We start from the raw sequence: 14,150 nt of genomic DNA, 5'->3' as shown, positions 1-14,150 counted from the left end.
TTTCTTTCTAAAATCATGAATAATTTGTATCCTCACCCTACTGCCTGATGACAGCTGTGCAGTTGTCTTGCAGTCTATTTTTCAGATCAAGTAAATAATGAATAAAGCGCCACAACAAAAGAACGCAGTATCTGAGTCCTGTCTCCCTGAGACCTTCCACTGCTATCCCATCACAGGGGTGCAGACATCCTGCATTTCTTCTATCACTTCTGTTCATCTGGCTGAGTGAGGGACTGCTGAGTAATTCATCTTTGATAAAAAACAAAATATGTTTCACAGGTGGTCCATACAGTCATGTTTATGCTTAATTGCTTTCATGATACTTCTGCTTTAAAAATGTTGAAATTATTAGCCATAACAATACACGTAATAAAACTGCACTGTGATGCATGTACATCAAAAATGTTGTATTTGCTCAAAAAATATAGTTTATCCAAAAACAAAAGAAGTTTTTTTTTTTATATATACACAATTACTCACCATCATGTCATTCCAAACTTTTGACTTTCATTCTTCTGTAGAACATAAAGATGACATTTTGAGAAATTTCTTAGGGTTTTTTTTGTTTTGTTTTGTTTTTTTGCCCATTAAAATGGAAGTCAGTGGTAACCAAAACGGTCTGGTTTACCAAAATATCTGCTTTTGTATTTGCAAAAGAAAGTTATTCAAGTTTAAAACGACAGGGGTGAGTAAACAATGACAGTAATTTTGGGTGAACTGTTGCTTTAAGGTATTGAATTGCTGTGGAGGCTGATTCTTAAATTAAAAACTAGGTCTCTCATCTAAAACCTAAGCAAAACTTGATATCCTTCATATGTTATTTGTAACTGACATTAATTTTAGATAATCCTAACCATGAAATAGCCATGTATTTACTTCTCTAATGCACCACCATATGAATATTTCCATGTATATCTCTTTAAAGTTTAAACCGTTTAAATTACCAGACAGATTATTGCAACCTTTATGTTTTGTTTTGTTAGTGCAGGGGTGTGTGTGTGTGTGTGTGTGTGTGTGTGTGTGTGTGTAAGCCAAAGACTGAAGTACTCTGATTACTCGCCCACTGAAATTGATTGGGCTCTTTTCAGGACTTCTTTCTATTCATATTTGATATGCCTGGAGGCTGTGGGGCAACGGTCTTAAAATCCTCACTGAAATCTGGCCTGGCCTAATGGTCCACTTGCAGCTTGCACTTTCCCTCTGAGTGAACTGCAGAGGATTGAAAAATGTGTGGTGGATACTGACCTACATTAAGGCAGTGCAAAACCACATCCATATGCTCACTGTACTTCAACACTCTTACACACAACACTGTAATGTTCTCTAATAGTGAAATAACTAATGCTGCATTTTAAATGATGTCTTGAAATATAACTACAATTCTGTCAATCTGACAATCATGAATGTTATCAGCTGTTGATAAAGTGAAAAAAAGAAGGAGCAGATTACATACCAAATATTGTCCTAATTCCTCTGGCATGTTCGATTTACTAAACAGCAGCAGGACATGTAAATCCCACAGCTGTGTGTGTGCTTACCTCTATTTTCTCCGGAATAAATATGGATTTTCATGTTCCCCGCAGTCAAATCTTCAGGGTTTTAAACTATTCAGCACTTTCACAGGCATAAATGCAGTAAGATTTGAGCCATAAAAAGTCAGTGATTTCAATCAATTTTTAAATGGTGCTTAGTGTTCTTTGATTGTGTCTTCCTACTGTACAAAAACTTATATATAGGCCTAATATAATTTGATCTCGACTGTTGAGGGTAGCCTACTTTTGGAAAATGGGAAATTACGATTTTTTTTTTTTATCCGGCATATATGGGCGGTTGCGTTGTTGGAAACAGATTTTAGACCTTACATTATTTACCTTCACTGTGCCAGATCCCTAGAAAGTTGACGTTATATCCCGGGGCCATTTTAGACTGCAGGGAAGCAGAATGCACTGACCCGCCTTATTGTTCGGCGGGTATAGAGTGAACAGTTTCTGCTGAATAAACTCTCTTTATTTACACTCAGTTTGGTTAACAGGAGAGATCCAAGAGTGTTTAGAGTGTAAATAAAAGGGGATAATTATTTTCATGGTCAGGTAAGATAGCTAGAAAAACAAATAGACGTTTGATTTGACGACATTTGCATCCAAGATATCTAAAAACAGGTATAATTTTCGATTAAAAAAATGTGAGATTTTGGTCTAATTGATCTGTGTTAGTAATTCATAATTGCTGCAGTTAATTATAAATTAATTTAAATATAAAATAAACCGTATAAATCAAAGAGTGTTCAATAAATTTAAATGTGACATTCATTTCTCGGGCTGTGCAATAAATCGTTGCAAATGTTGACAATCTATTGTCTGAAACCAAATGGACAAATACAAATATTCAAAATATAGGCTACTTCGAGCGTCAGATATTACAAAAAATGTTCACGAATAACACAACCAGCATGAATTATTCTTGGTTTTCAGTTGATCTATTTTGTGACTTATTTTGTGGTCTCTCTCAGCTATACAGTGATGTAGCCTATGGCTACTGAGATTTTATTGTATTTGAAGACATAAGACACAATTGATCGATCATCTTTATTTTTCCATATTTTCTCTTCCCTTTCCTTTCTAATATAAAATAATTCTTGATTTCCCATTAACCTGTTTATTGGTCTTTCCAATATTTCTCATCTTGAAAATATGCACTGATTGCGAAACACATTTGGAATTTACCACAGTTGTTTCGAATAAATCATTTTTATTTTAAACAAGTAATGAAATAATGAATATTTAAAATAATGAAATACTTTCATTTACAATCATGAAATGAAAAAAACTCTGCTTAGCTCAAGATAAGTTAGGCTATTCGTTGCGCGCACTATAGAGATTTTATAAATCTGTATGAAACAATATACAAACTTTGATTACACAAAAAAGAAAATAATACACACTAGAAATATCTCTCCGAATAATCTTTATTCCAATAAATAGTGTAAATGATATAAAACAATTTAATTTATTCGAAATTGTATAGACAATCGAGTTTTTATAGGCTATATTTGTTTATTTACGCTAAAGAAAACGAATCTAAATAGAAAAGAAGAAAAAACGATGAATGGAAAGGCTTCGACAAGTTGCCAAATCATTTAAGTTGGGCTGTAGTACACAAACAATCCTTTTATTGATGAAATCTCGCAGTCTATTGTAGTGCTTGTTTTGCCAGCATTCGCTTTGCAGCGTTGAAAACAAAGTGACATTCTTGTGAGATGCGGTGATTTTTCTCTCCTTCAGCTGATATTTTGGGTGATACAGTGTCCTTTCTCGCGGCGGTTATATTTCGTCCCTGATTATTTTGGTGATAATATTTTGGGTTCAGACACGATGCCTGGCATGTCTCTGAAGCGGGCTATTGATTTGGATCAAGATACCCTGTATAACATCACCATGAAAGCTGCCAGACCTGCTGGCCTGCTGCTGACTCGTACGCAAATCTCACAAAGCACAAACAGCTCTACAACTAATGTAAACGCTATTAGTCGCCTTCTCTAAAACACTGATTTCAGCTTATGTTTTATGAATGAGCATTTGTAGCTTGTTAAATTAAAAAGACTATTAAAGTCCCAAATGGGTTGTCCAATAGTGTTGGTAAAGTCCTGGACTCATGAGCGCATGTTTTTCCTCACTTCAGTCCGTGTTGTGTTTCCTTGTGTCTTCTTAAATCGACCTTGCGCTGGAATCCTTTGCCGCAGAGGTCACATACAAACGGTTTGAATCCGGTGTGTTTTCGACTGTGTGTTATCAGATTGGAGCTCTGACTGAAAGCTTTCCCACACACCTGACATTTGTGTGGCTTCTCCCCTGGGAGAGAAAATCCATACGTCAGCGTTTTTCTCCAAAGGTCTATAGATAAAGTTCTTTACATTTAGCTTACCTGTGTGGATGAATGTGTGTTTCTTCATATCTGATTTCTGGTGAAATCTCTTTCCGCAGTACTGGCACGGGTAGGGCCGTGTATCGGAGTGTATGAGGAGATGAGTGGACAAAGTAGATGATCTTTTAAAACTTTTCCCACAGATTTTACAATCAAAGCTTCTCTCCTGTGGGATGAAATGCTTGTTTTTACAAATTCATTTTTGCATTCAATCGATTTCATTTAGACATGTTTGCTATGGTTTTCATTATTGCCCCCAAATAAGAACAAAATTCGAGCACTTTACCTGTGAGTGAACAGCTCTGTGTTGCTCCAGACTGACAGCGTGTCCGAACGTTTTCCCGCAGATGTCGCAAGCATAAGGTCTTGTTCCACTATGCGACCTCCGAACGTGAACTTCCAAGCCATGCGGTGTGGAAAACACCTATGGAACATAGAAGAAAGCCTTTAAATAATGTCTAATCGTGATTTTTTTACAATCTGAGCGAGCTATTTGCGCTAGCTAGGCTACATTACCTTGCTGCATTTTATACATTTGAATGCGCCATTTAGCAGGAGACGACTACACATCACATCAGAGCTGGATTTCATCTCAGTTCCTTTTCCCAGTTTGCTGCTGTCATCATAGAGTCCAGAGGCAGTGGAGCGCTCGAATAGGGTGGCAGTGGAACCATAACTGTTGTAAATGCTAGCGCCAGATCCTCTTTCATTGAAAAGAGAGGACTCGACCACGCGATCATTGTAATAGGCTGAAGGAGTAGGCCGCTCGAGATCCAGAGAGCGGTGATGGTTGAGAGTATGCTGGACCAGCTGTCTGATTTCATATCCCGAGTATTTGCTCCATGCATAAGGCCTGAAGGGGACGGCGAATGGCTGTGTTTCTTCACCAGAGTGTGAAAAGGACTTTTCTGACTCTGTAAGAAAAATAAATAAATAAAAATAAAAAATCGATCATTTAATGATTTCTAAGTTTTAAATAATTCGGTTTAGGATTATACAGTGACGTAGCAGTGTTGTTTTAAGTAATTTATAATGAATAGCCTGTAGGCTATGTTACGTGCGATCTGTGCCTAATTCTGTTAAGGTTAAATTCGTAAATATCTTAAAATAAAAAAAAATAAAAAAAAAGTTTTTTAATCTTTTTTTTTTTTTTTTTGATATTTGATAAATAGGCTACTGTTGTGTTAATTCCGTCCAGTATGATCCGAAAAGAATCAACGTGCCCAAGCAGCCCAGTACGTTACTACCTCGTGCAAATTATTTCCACCAAGTAAAATGTTTTGGTAAAAAACAAAACGTTAAAGAACAGGCTGACAAGTAGGCCTATATTCATAAACAAAAGAATTATGTGGCCTAGCCGTATAACGGACACACACACACAAAAACTAAATCACATGCATTCACACTGTAGATCAAGTTGATGAGCTTCAGCTATAAATAGCCTATAGCCTACGTTAAGAGATATACCCGTACCCGGTGATGCTGATGGTGATGGAGGTCGCCAAAAGTCTTCGTAATCTGAGGAGCGGTCGCACACACTTCCCCCACTGCTGAGAGGAGACTTAGAGGAAAGATCCGAGTCATTAGTGAAGATCAGGCAATCTGTCAGATCCACGGATGCGGCGGCTTTTTTATCTCTGAAAAGATTTGAAGACCATTGGTTGAGCAGCGCGTCTGTATAGAGGATATGGCAGAGTGGGAGCATGCGTAAAGCAGTTCTCTCGTCTGCCAGGTGTTATGAAGACAGGTGCTTTAAAGGAACAACTACCACCAAGCCTTAGGCCTGTGATTGGTCCGTCCCTCTACGAGAGGACAGACAGGTCCGGGGGGGATTAGCTGTTAATTTTTTTTTTTTTTTTAGTTAACAATATGGATATCATTGATGGATGATCCACAAGGGTGCATTTTGTGTCCTTCTTTAATATGTGTAAATATTAATATATGTGTAAATGCTAACACACCTTGTTATTGTAGGCATTTTCCTTTAAACATCAAAAATGGAGGTATTTTATTTTAATATAGGCTATATATCGTTTGCTGTATTAGCAAAAATTCACACTTTGATTAAAAAATATCTTTGATTAGAAATACGTTTTGTATTTATTCTATAATTCTAGATTTTGTTTCATTTTAGTTTCAGACGTGTCAACTTTGTTATCGTCACCACGCCCCCTCGTGTACAATTTCGTTAGAGCGACAGACTAAACGTCATCACAATGACACCTTCAACTCTTCAAAAAAAAAGTGTCTCCTCTCTTAATGACTTTATTTTGTTTTGTCACGTTTGTCCAGAATAGTTATGATTTTGTAGCCTAAAGAAAACAAAAATGATTTAAAATGGACATTTGTAGAACTATCAGCATTAAATTAGGCTATCTTTCTAATAAACGCATTGAATTGTCATGACCTTCAGCGCAATGCCAAAACTAAACAAATTAACAATATAAACCCAGTTTTGAAAGCATGCATACATATAAGCACATATTAAACGTTTGAGATGGCTCAATTTAATCCTTTTCTAAAGTTACATTTTTTTTTTATAATATATTTATTTTAAAGAATTAGTCTATTTACATTTTAAAAATAGAAAATCGACTAAATCAAGTCTAGTTCACAGCCGAAATTAGAATGCGGGTTAAAGTTAAATATCTTAAAATGCTGCTCTTGAATTTGACTATGGATTCATTCATCGAAGTGATAAAGTAAAACGTGGTTTTTGAAGCCTTGAAATAAAGCTGTCCACACGCCAGCGGGGTCACGGTGTTCTCGAGTTTCGTGGCAGCTCACTGAACAGAACTGCCTTGTTCGGAGTGGACGCTGGTGATCTGTCGTGGACACAACAGGGACACGCATTCAGCTCGTGCGGCAGACAATCAGTGGGAGCCCATAGCCAGTCCATCAGTCTGTCTCACCTGCCTTTGACTCGTGACAGCTGTCTCCTAAATTAATCGCTTCACTTCACTAGAGCAGTCTGTTATAATAAGGGAAAAAGCTGTAAATTGATGTGAGCGAACCGTGTACATGGAAGTTACTTACTGCTTCAACTAATTTGGACATGTTTCGGTCACTTTTTGACCAATCTGTATGGATTTATGAAGTCTGTCTCGCCCATCAGAACACTGATACCTACAATCGCGTGGTCCAGGATCTGCAGTAGAGAGTGTCTGCATACTGGCCAACAGCAAAGCGCAGGAAATCAAAGCGCAATGTGCCCTCCGTCGATTAGACCTGCCACTTCAGGGCATCCGGTAGATAGGATACCGATAATGCAGGCAATATCTTGACTGATGTTCAAACATTAGGCCTATCTCACTTTTACTTGAGAATCATATATTGTAGTCCTTTATACAGTTATATTTACCCGTATAGTGACAGAAACCTAAACGGACTTTAGGCTAATACGGAACACTAACGGGGGAAAAAAATTACAATTAATCTCAGCACCAAATAATTTGATGTCCTTCCCAGTAGAATCGCGTCAGTCTGTCAGGATACATGAAGTAGCCTAACTCTCAGAATAAAATAGAGAGTAAGTAACAATAAAAATCCTGACCGTATTGTTGCTTTTATTGTTAATTTTTAATGTAAATCCTAAATATATAGCATGCTGATTAGTTATAAAGAAGCTACGAGAAAATATTTTATTTCTCTGAACAACCACGTTATATCAAAGTGTATAACGCAATGCTTTTCACTGTTCGTTCATGTACGTCCCAATTGACAAACTAAATGCATCAACTAAATACCGAGCGTTGCAAATGAAATCGTTTAAATTTGCACCGATAAAACAATGCTGAGATGAGTCAATCAGTTTTTATTAACGTTAAATTCTTGAGTACGGTATGAAACTTATGCAAAACTGGAAACGCGCGAACTGTGATTTTGCTCTTAGCGAAACCCTGATTTAAGAATTGTGTTTAATAACCTATCAATCACTTTAAATTTGACAAGGGCTCATTTGCCAACAGGAATTTTTCAGTGCTTACCTGATCACACAATTCGTTGCCAGATGAATTCAGTACGGTCGTGGTGTTTTAGTTTAAGGCAAAGAGCGCAGCCCATCTCATCTCATGGGTTTTAGGCGTAAGCACAGACAAAAAAGGCTTCCTGAACGTTATTTGCGACACATCTCAATAGCAATCCTCCGGTGTAAGGAGGGCTGTGCCTTCAGCAGCTGTTTATTTAAGCGTGATGCTTGAATGCTTTTTATTTGTCCTGTAAGACAGTTACATAAAATTTAAATAAATAAATGAATCTAGCACAAAACAGGTGAAAATAGGCTACACGTCCAAACATTGGTGCCATTTCTTTTTTTTTATCTTTCTCGATTTCTAGAGAAACGAATTTCCAAACTTGTACTGTATTAAATGTTTAAATGAATCATTTGAAAAAAAATAAAAATTAAAACACAAGACTACATTTTCGATTCATCAAACGACTCTTTAAAAAAAAAAAAAAAAAATTTTTATTCTGTTCCTGCATGGAAAATAGCGAACACAGCATGAACGTCCAAACATTTGTGCCTTTTTTTTTTTTTTATCTTTCTCGATTTCTAGAGAAACGAATTTCCAAACTTGTACTGTATTAAATGTTTAAATGAATCATTTGAAAAAAAAATAAAAATTAAAACACAAGACTACATTTTCGATTCATCAAACGACTCTTTTAAAAAAAAAAAAAATTTTTTTATTCTGTTCCTGCATGGAAAATAGCGAACACAGCATGACATTCGTAGACCACTATTAAATGATATTTTTATTGTGTGTCCACCATGTCCATCATCTTCAAGACACTTAGGCCTATCTTGCATTGTCAACGGCCTGTAAAGCCTCTAATGCCCACAGGACCATTCCACATAAAGTCACTCAATTTTTTTTAGTTTATATTAGATTATGTTTTTACTTATTAAATCACATTAGTGTTTTGTGCTTTGCCAGGTTGTTTTGCAAAGTCTTTATTTTGAAGGTGAACTAGCCATTTTAAAAGGAGGGCAAATAGTTTACCATCTTTACATCCGTCATGATGGGTTTTAAGGCTTGTTCTCAGGTGCTATTCAGCTCCAGCCAAGCATAACATCATTAATAACAGACTGATAAGAAATAACTTCACTCCTTTGCTTTGAAGATGACTTCTAAAGTCTTCAAATAAACCACTGGGACATACAAACTCATGGAGGAGAACAACAATGTAGAGAGAAGCTCAATGAAATATACGGCCATAAACAGGGAATGGTAGTATTTTTGTCATGAAGTGATATGCATATCATCTGTGCAAAAATGCAAACTGATTCAGAAGCTAGTTGGTATGAATATGGATGTGAAAAGGAGGGACAGTGTGTGTACATGTATTCTCATTGGCTCTGTGTGGCTGAGTGCTTGTCTTAAGGCCAGAGAAGTGAGAACAGTGTCCCAGAGCCAACTCTCCCTGCCTTCAATTCCATCAGTTAGCAGGAATTCATGATTCGTAACATGCTCAGCATACCACATACTGTTGAAAATATTGTAAATCAGCAAGAATTTCATAGAATCTTTCCAGGCACAAAGAACAAATCTCCATCCTGTGAAATGGACAACTGACTACATCAAAGCTACAGTACTTAAAAAGTTACAGGACAGCAGTGTAAATTCAGTAATACGTCCCTTTCAACTTAACTGTACAATACATTACAATATAGACATGACATCCATAGAATACATATTTTCAAGTAATAATGGAGATGAAAAAAAATCAAAACATGTACATATTTACATAGATGCTGGTTCGTTGACCCACACTTCATGTGTTCAAGACCCAATCATATAATTCATGCCAGGAAAACAAGGCTTGCTAACTTTAGATATGACACCACTGTGTTAATATGGAACTATTTAATGTGCATTTAAAGATGATAGTGTTCTGTAATACATTTCCCTCAAAAGGTATGTGTTCACTGGCTTCTCATGGTCTAACTGTAAAAAAAAAAAAAAAAATTTAAAATAAAAGCTATGACGATGCAAATTCTTAATGCATAAAACACTACGCTATACAAACTAGCTTCTCGTAATGTGAAAAAAAAATCGGGGGGTATTAAAAACACCCCCTTTTAAGGTTTAGGAATCTCATGCCACAAAATGTTGATTTTTATTACAAGGGTCTCAAAGAGCCTAAAGCGGCCCATTAGTCCTCCTTATTGAGGCTAAAATTAAAAACTAGTGCCAGGACAAACATCTGACGCATTTTGGCAAAAACAAAACAAATGCAGATGTAAACCGTGACCTTGAGAAAGATATGACTCCATAAGTCCATTTGTAAAGATGAACGAGGGCTTTTCAAGTTCTCCAGTTTGAGTCCCATGCTCGATGCTGTAGGCAGATTTAAAGGATGAGCTTACAAGCATGCTCTCCTTTCCAGACCTTTGATGGCAGTTTGTGTCACCAGTCCAGATGATCACACTGTAGTTGTCTTATGGCTGCCACTAAGTCGTAGGGCATCTTCTTCCTCATCACCCTCACTTTCAGAGTCCTCCAGGTTTGCATGTAGTGTGATCCGGCCTCTAACCTGATGTCTGGTCAGCTGGGGTGACAGCTTCACTCCGTCTTCATCAGAGGACTGGTAGGATTCATTGTCCCCTCCATAGTGATTGACTATATGAATCCCATCAAAACTGGGTTGGTCGGGTAAGCCCTGCTGCCCTCTTAAACAGCGGATCTATGAGCAGAGAAAGAGAGCGTCAGCACGACTGAAACTTTAACAACTCAGCTATTTCATTTGACAACATGCAAATAAACACCAGAAAACCATTTCTTCACAAAAGATAACGATAGGAAAGGTAACAGTTGCAAAACACACACCAATGCACGATCTCTGAACAGCACCAAACATTTAAACAAACACATATAGTGGGATAAAGGGGTCAAAATGCTCATTTAAACAACTTCAAAGGGATAGTTCACCCAAAATTAAAATAGTCATTTTCTCACCTTCGTGTTTTATTAAACCTGTATGAACTTCTATAAAAGAAGACATTTTGAAGAACAACTATGCACCAAAAAACACAGCCCTTCAAAATATCTTCTTTTGTGTTCCACTAAAGAAACGAATGCATCAACTAAATACCAAGCATTGCAAATGAAATTGTTTAAATTTGCACCGATAAAACAATGCTGAGATGAGTCAATCAGTTTTTATTAATGTTAAATTCGTGAGTACGGTATGAAACTTCATGCAAAACTGGAAACGCGCGAAGTGCGAAGTTCCACTAAAGAAACAAATGCATACAGTTTTGGAACATGAGGGTGAGTAAATTATGAATATTTGAATTTTGAGTGAACTATTTAAAAAGCCAAGTAATAAGTCAGCAGGTCATCCGGACTTGAGGGATAAAATAATGTACCATATAGTATAATACAACGTTCCAAGTCCATCAAATTAAAATGAAAGTGCATGCTTAAAGGGAAGGGGGGTTGGGTAAATGAAATGGCCAACTGAAAGCCAATAACAAAATCCTGGTGTGAAATGTGGTTTTGAACTGAGAAACGTGCTCTGTGGTATAACACACAGTTGGAGATGTATACAGTCTTACCTGAAACATTCTGCCTCAGAAAGACAGACATGTGGGGAGAGACGCATTCATGGGTATTTCAGTTTAACCAGTCAATAACATTGTTTTCTGCCCCTTCCACAATTCCATCTGACATTACTCTAATTATTAAACCAAGAATTTTTAAAATGAGAACACTGTTCATGTGGCATTCCACTGCAGTGCACATAGAAGAGGGCTGATGTGTGGGTTGTAGAGGCTACAAAAAGAAAAAAAGTGAACAAGCCGGAAGACTGGAACAAAATGGCAAGTGAGGCCACAAGAGTGACAAGTCATGACTTTGTGATGTTGAGCGATTAGCTCAAGTATGGTTTTGCTTGGTGCAAATGTGGCTGATTGGAAACCTCTCGCTGTTTAGAAACTACGTGATTTAAATAGCAACCAGATACAAGACATCCATCTTTTTGGTTTAAGATTATAACTAAGTCGCCTTTAGTGTGGCTGATCTTTTAAACACAACTTAATTTCACAAGTCTCTACTAAATATTTGCAAATGAAAGATATTTTATTAAACTTAAAAATAGATTATTCTATTTTGTAAAGGTGAGCGATTTTATTAAACTTACCATTATGTACTACTACGATAATTGATGTTCCTCATTTGTAACTCGCTTTGGATAAAACCATCTGCTAAGTATTTGAATAAACGAATAGATTTAAATGTAAAAAAGGTCATTTTAATATAATGTTAGAATTAACTTGCACCATTCCATAAAGCAAACAAAGAAAAGAAAAAACATCAACTTAACTTATTAATCATTACTTGTAAATGTTGAAAAATATTTATCGTAATCAGAAAATTAAACTTGATTTGAAATGGTCTCACGACCCCTTGAAATAATTTTGTGACCCATTTTGAGAACCACCACTATATAGGACAGGGACGGGCAACTTTGATAGTGATGAGGGCCAGCATTTTTTCTCCTTTATATAGATATGTGGGGGCGTGTTAGAACGAGCCGTTTTAGGGGGCGTGGCAGAGTCTTAACTTTGATAAAGAATATCTCTTTGGTTTTGAGACTTTAGTCTTTGCAACTTCAGGGATCTTATCTATGCACAATCAGCTTGTAACACTCCAAAGAGAAAGGAAAACTTGAAATCACATCATATGACCCCTTTAATGAATGTTTACATTAGAGTGCACAGTCCTACGCTGAAATTAATAGGGGAGCGGTTGGAAACTAGCGACCTCTCCTGGTTGGAGATAGTATTAACATCATAAACTGAAAGCAATCTTTACGTGACTTGCTTTTCAAATGTTTTAAAATTGATCATCCGAGTCTAATATGATCCAGCGGGCCGTACTAAAAGACACTGCGGGCCGTATATATGCCCATCCCTGATATAGGACAAGCAGGTGGACAGATGGACAGATAAATGCATGGATGTTTTTCATGTATTTTTCATTAAGTTAGACTTGAAACAATTATAACTAAATTGTTGATTTAGATCAATTATGCATCAGATTTTCAAAAAAGTCATTTTAATATATGATTAACTCTATTACAGCAAAAAGCAAGCAAAAAAGGCTAAAAAAACATCTTAACTGTACCATTATTAAATGGCTCTTCTCTCTTCACTACACACCCACAAATATCCAAATCAGTCTTGTTCATAAGGGTTTGTGGCTACAGACAGGATTCATGTTGCTGTTTGATTGTGCACAAAGAGGAACCTGGTAGGTTTTAAGAGGTAAAGCTGTCTTGCTGCACTCTGTTGATAGGGATTGTGATGGCCCGAGAATGAACGATTTAGTAGAAAGTTGTTTGACCGCAAACCACCAGCCTTTTGTTGTCAGTATTAGGGAGGAGGAGAAAATCAGACTACATCCTGCACCCTGTATAAATCAATTAAATGCTTTCCGTTTTCTGTTCCACATTCAATTTAGCTTTCTTACTGTAGAATAATGTCTAGCTAAAAAGACTAATGGCGGTGACATGTGGCTGTATATGATGTATTAAACATCACACTGAAGACTTTTAAAAATGGTTTTTCCATAAGTGCATCAAAGGAAGAAACATCATTATGCCCACTGCACATATTGTGTCAACACATTTCCAAACACTATGCTTACAACTGCTAGTGATGTCAAATTCTAAATAAACTTTCCACCATCCATATCAACTTGTACCACCTACATCATAAACATCATTGGGCTGCAAAAGAAACTATTCGACCAGTTTCCTTAATGCCTAATAAAAACACTTACTGAAAATGTACTCAATTTACTATTAAATTAGCCTTATGCATATTTATCATGGGCCTGATGAAATTGTACTATTTTTTAAAACATTTAAATCCACTGTCTTTAAAAATCTGAAAATATTTATTTGTAACCTTTACTTGTAATATTAAAAAAAATATTTATTGTAATTAGCAAATTAAACTAAATGTGACCCTGGACCACAAAACCAGTCTTAAGTCGCTGGGGCTTTGTAGCAATAGCCAAAAATACATTGTATGGGTCAAAATGATCGATTTTTCTTTTATACTAAAATCATTAGAATATTAAGTAAAGATCATGTTCCATGAAGATATTTTGTAAATTTTCTACCATAAATATATCAAAACTTCATTTTTGATTAGTAATATGCATGGCTAAGGACTTCATTTGGACAACTTTAAAGGCGATTTTCTCAATATTTAGATT

At 36.3% G+C, this 14,150-nt stretch overlaps 1 protein-coding gene and 1 pseudogene across 1 annotated transcript; both read right to left on the bottom strand.

Annotated features, from left to right (window-relative positions):
- Positions 1–3,048: 3,048 nt before the first annotated feature.
- Positions 3,049–5,626, bottom strand: LOC107732008 (zinc finger protein Gfi-1-like). The gene is made up of 5 exons (XM_016543233.1): positions 5,395–5,626; positions 4,438–4,835; positions 4,208–4,345; positions 3,922–4,087; positions 3,049–3,848 (listed from the first exon to the last, which is right to left on the bottom strand). The coding sequence occupies exons 1-5, from the start codon at positions 5,624–5,626 to the stop codon at positions 3,670–3,672; spliced, it is 1,113 nt and encodes a 370-aa protein (XP_016398719.1). The 3' UTR covers positions 3,049–3,669.
- A 4,464-nt stretch (positions 5,627–10,090) lies between these two features.
- LOC107732019 (ecotropic viral integration site 5 protein homolog) overlaps positions 10,091–14,150 on the bottom strand; it is a 59,275-nt pseudogene continuing 55,215 nt past the window's right edge.

The sequence above is a fragment of the Sinocyclocheilus rhinocerous genome, unplaced genomic scaffold, assembly GCF_001515625.1.
Source record: "Sinocyclocheilus rhinocerous isolate Xijiao unplaced genomic scaffold, SAMN03320098_v1.1 scaffold1120, whole genome shotgun sequence".
In the NCBI taxonomy this organism is placed as follows: Eukaryota; Metazoa; Chordata; class Actinopteri; order Cypriniformes; family Cyprinidae; genus Sinocyclocheilus; species Sinocyclocheilus rhinocerous.
The sequence above is the reverse complement of the archived record's forward strand: the minus strand, read 5'-3'. Positions and strand labels throughout refer to the sequence as shown.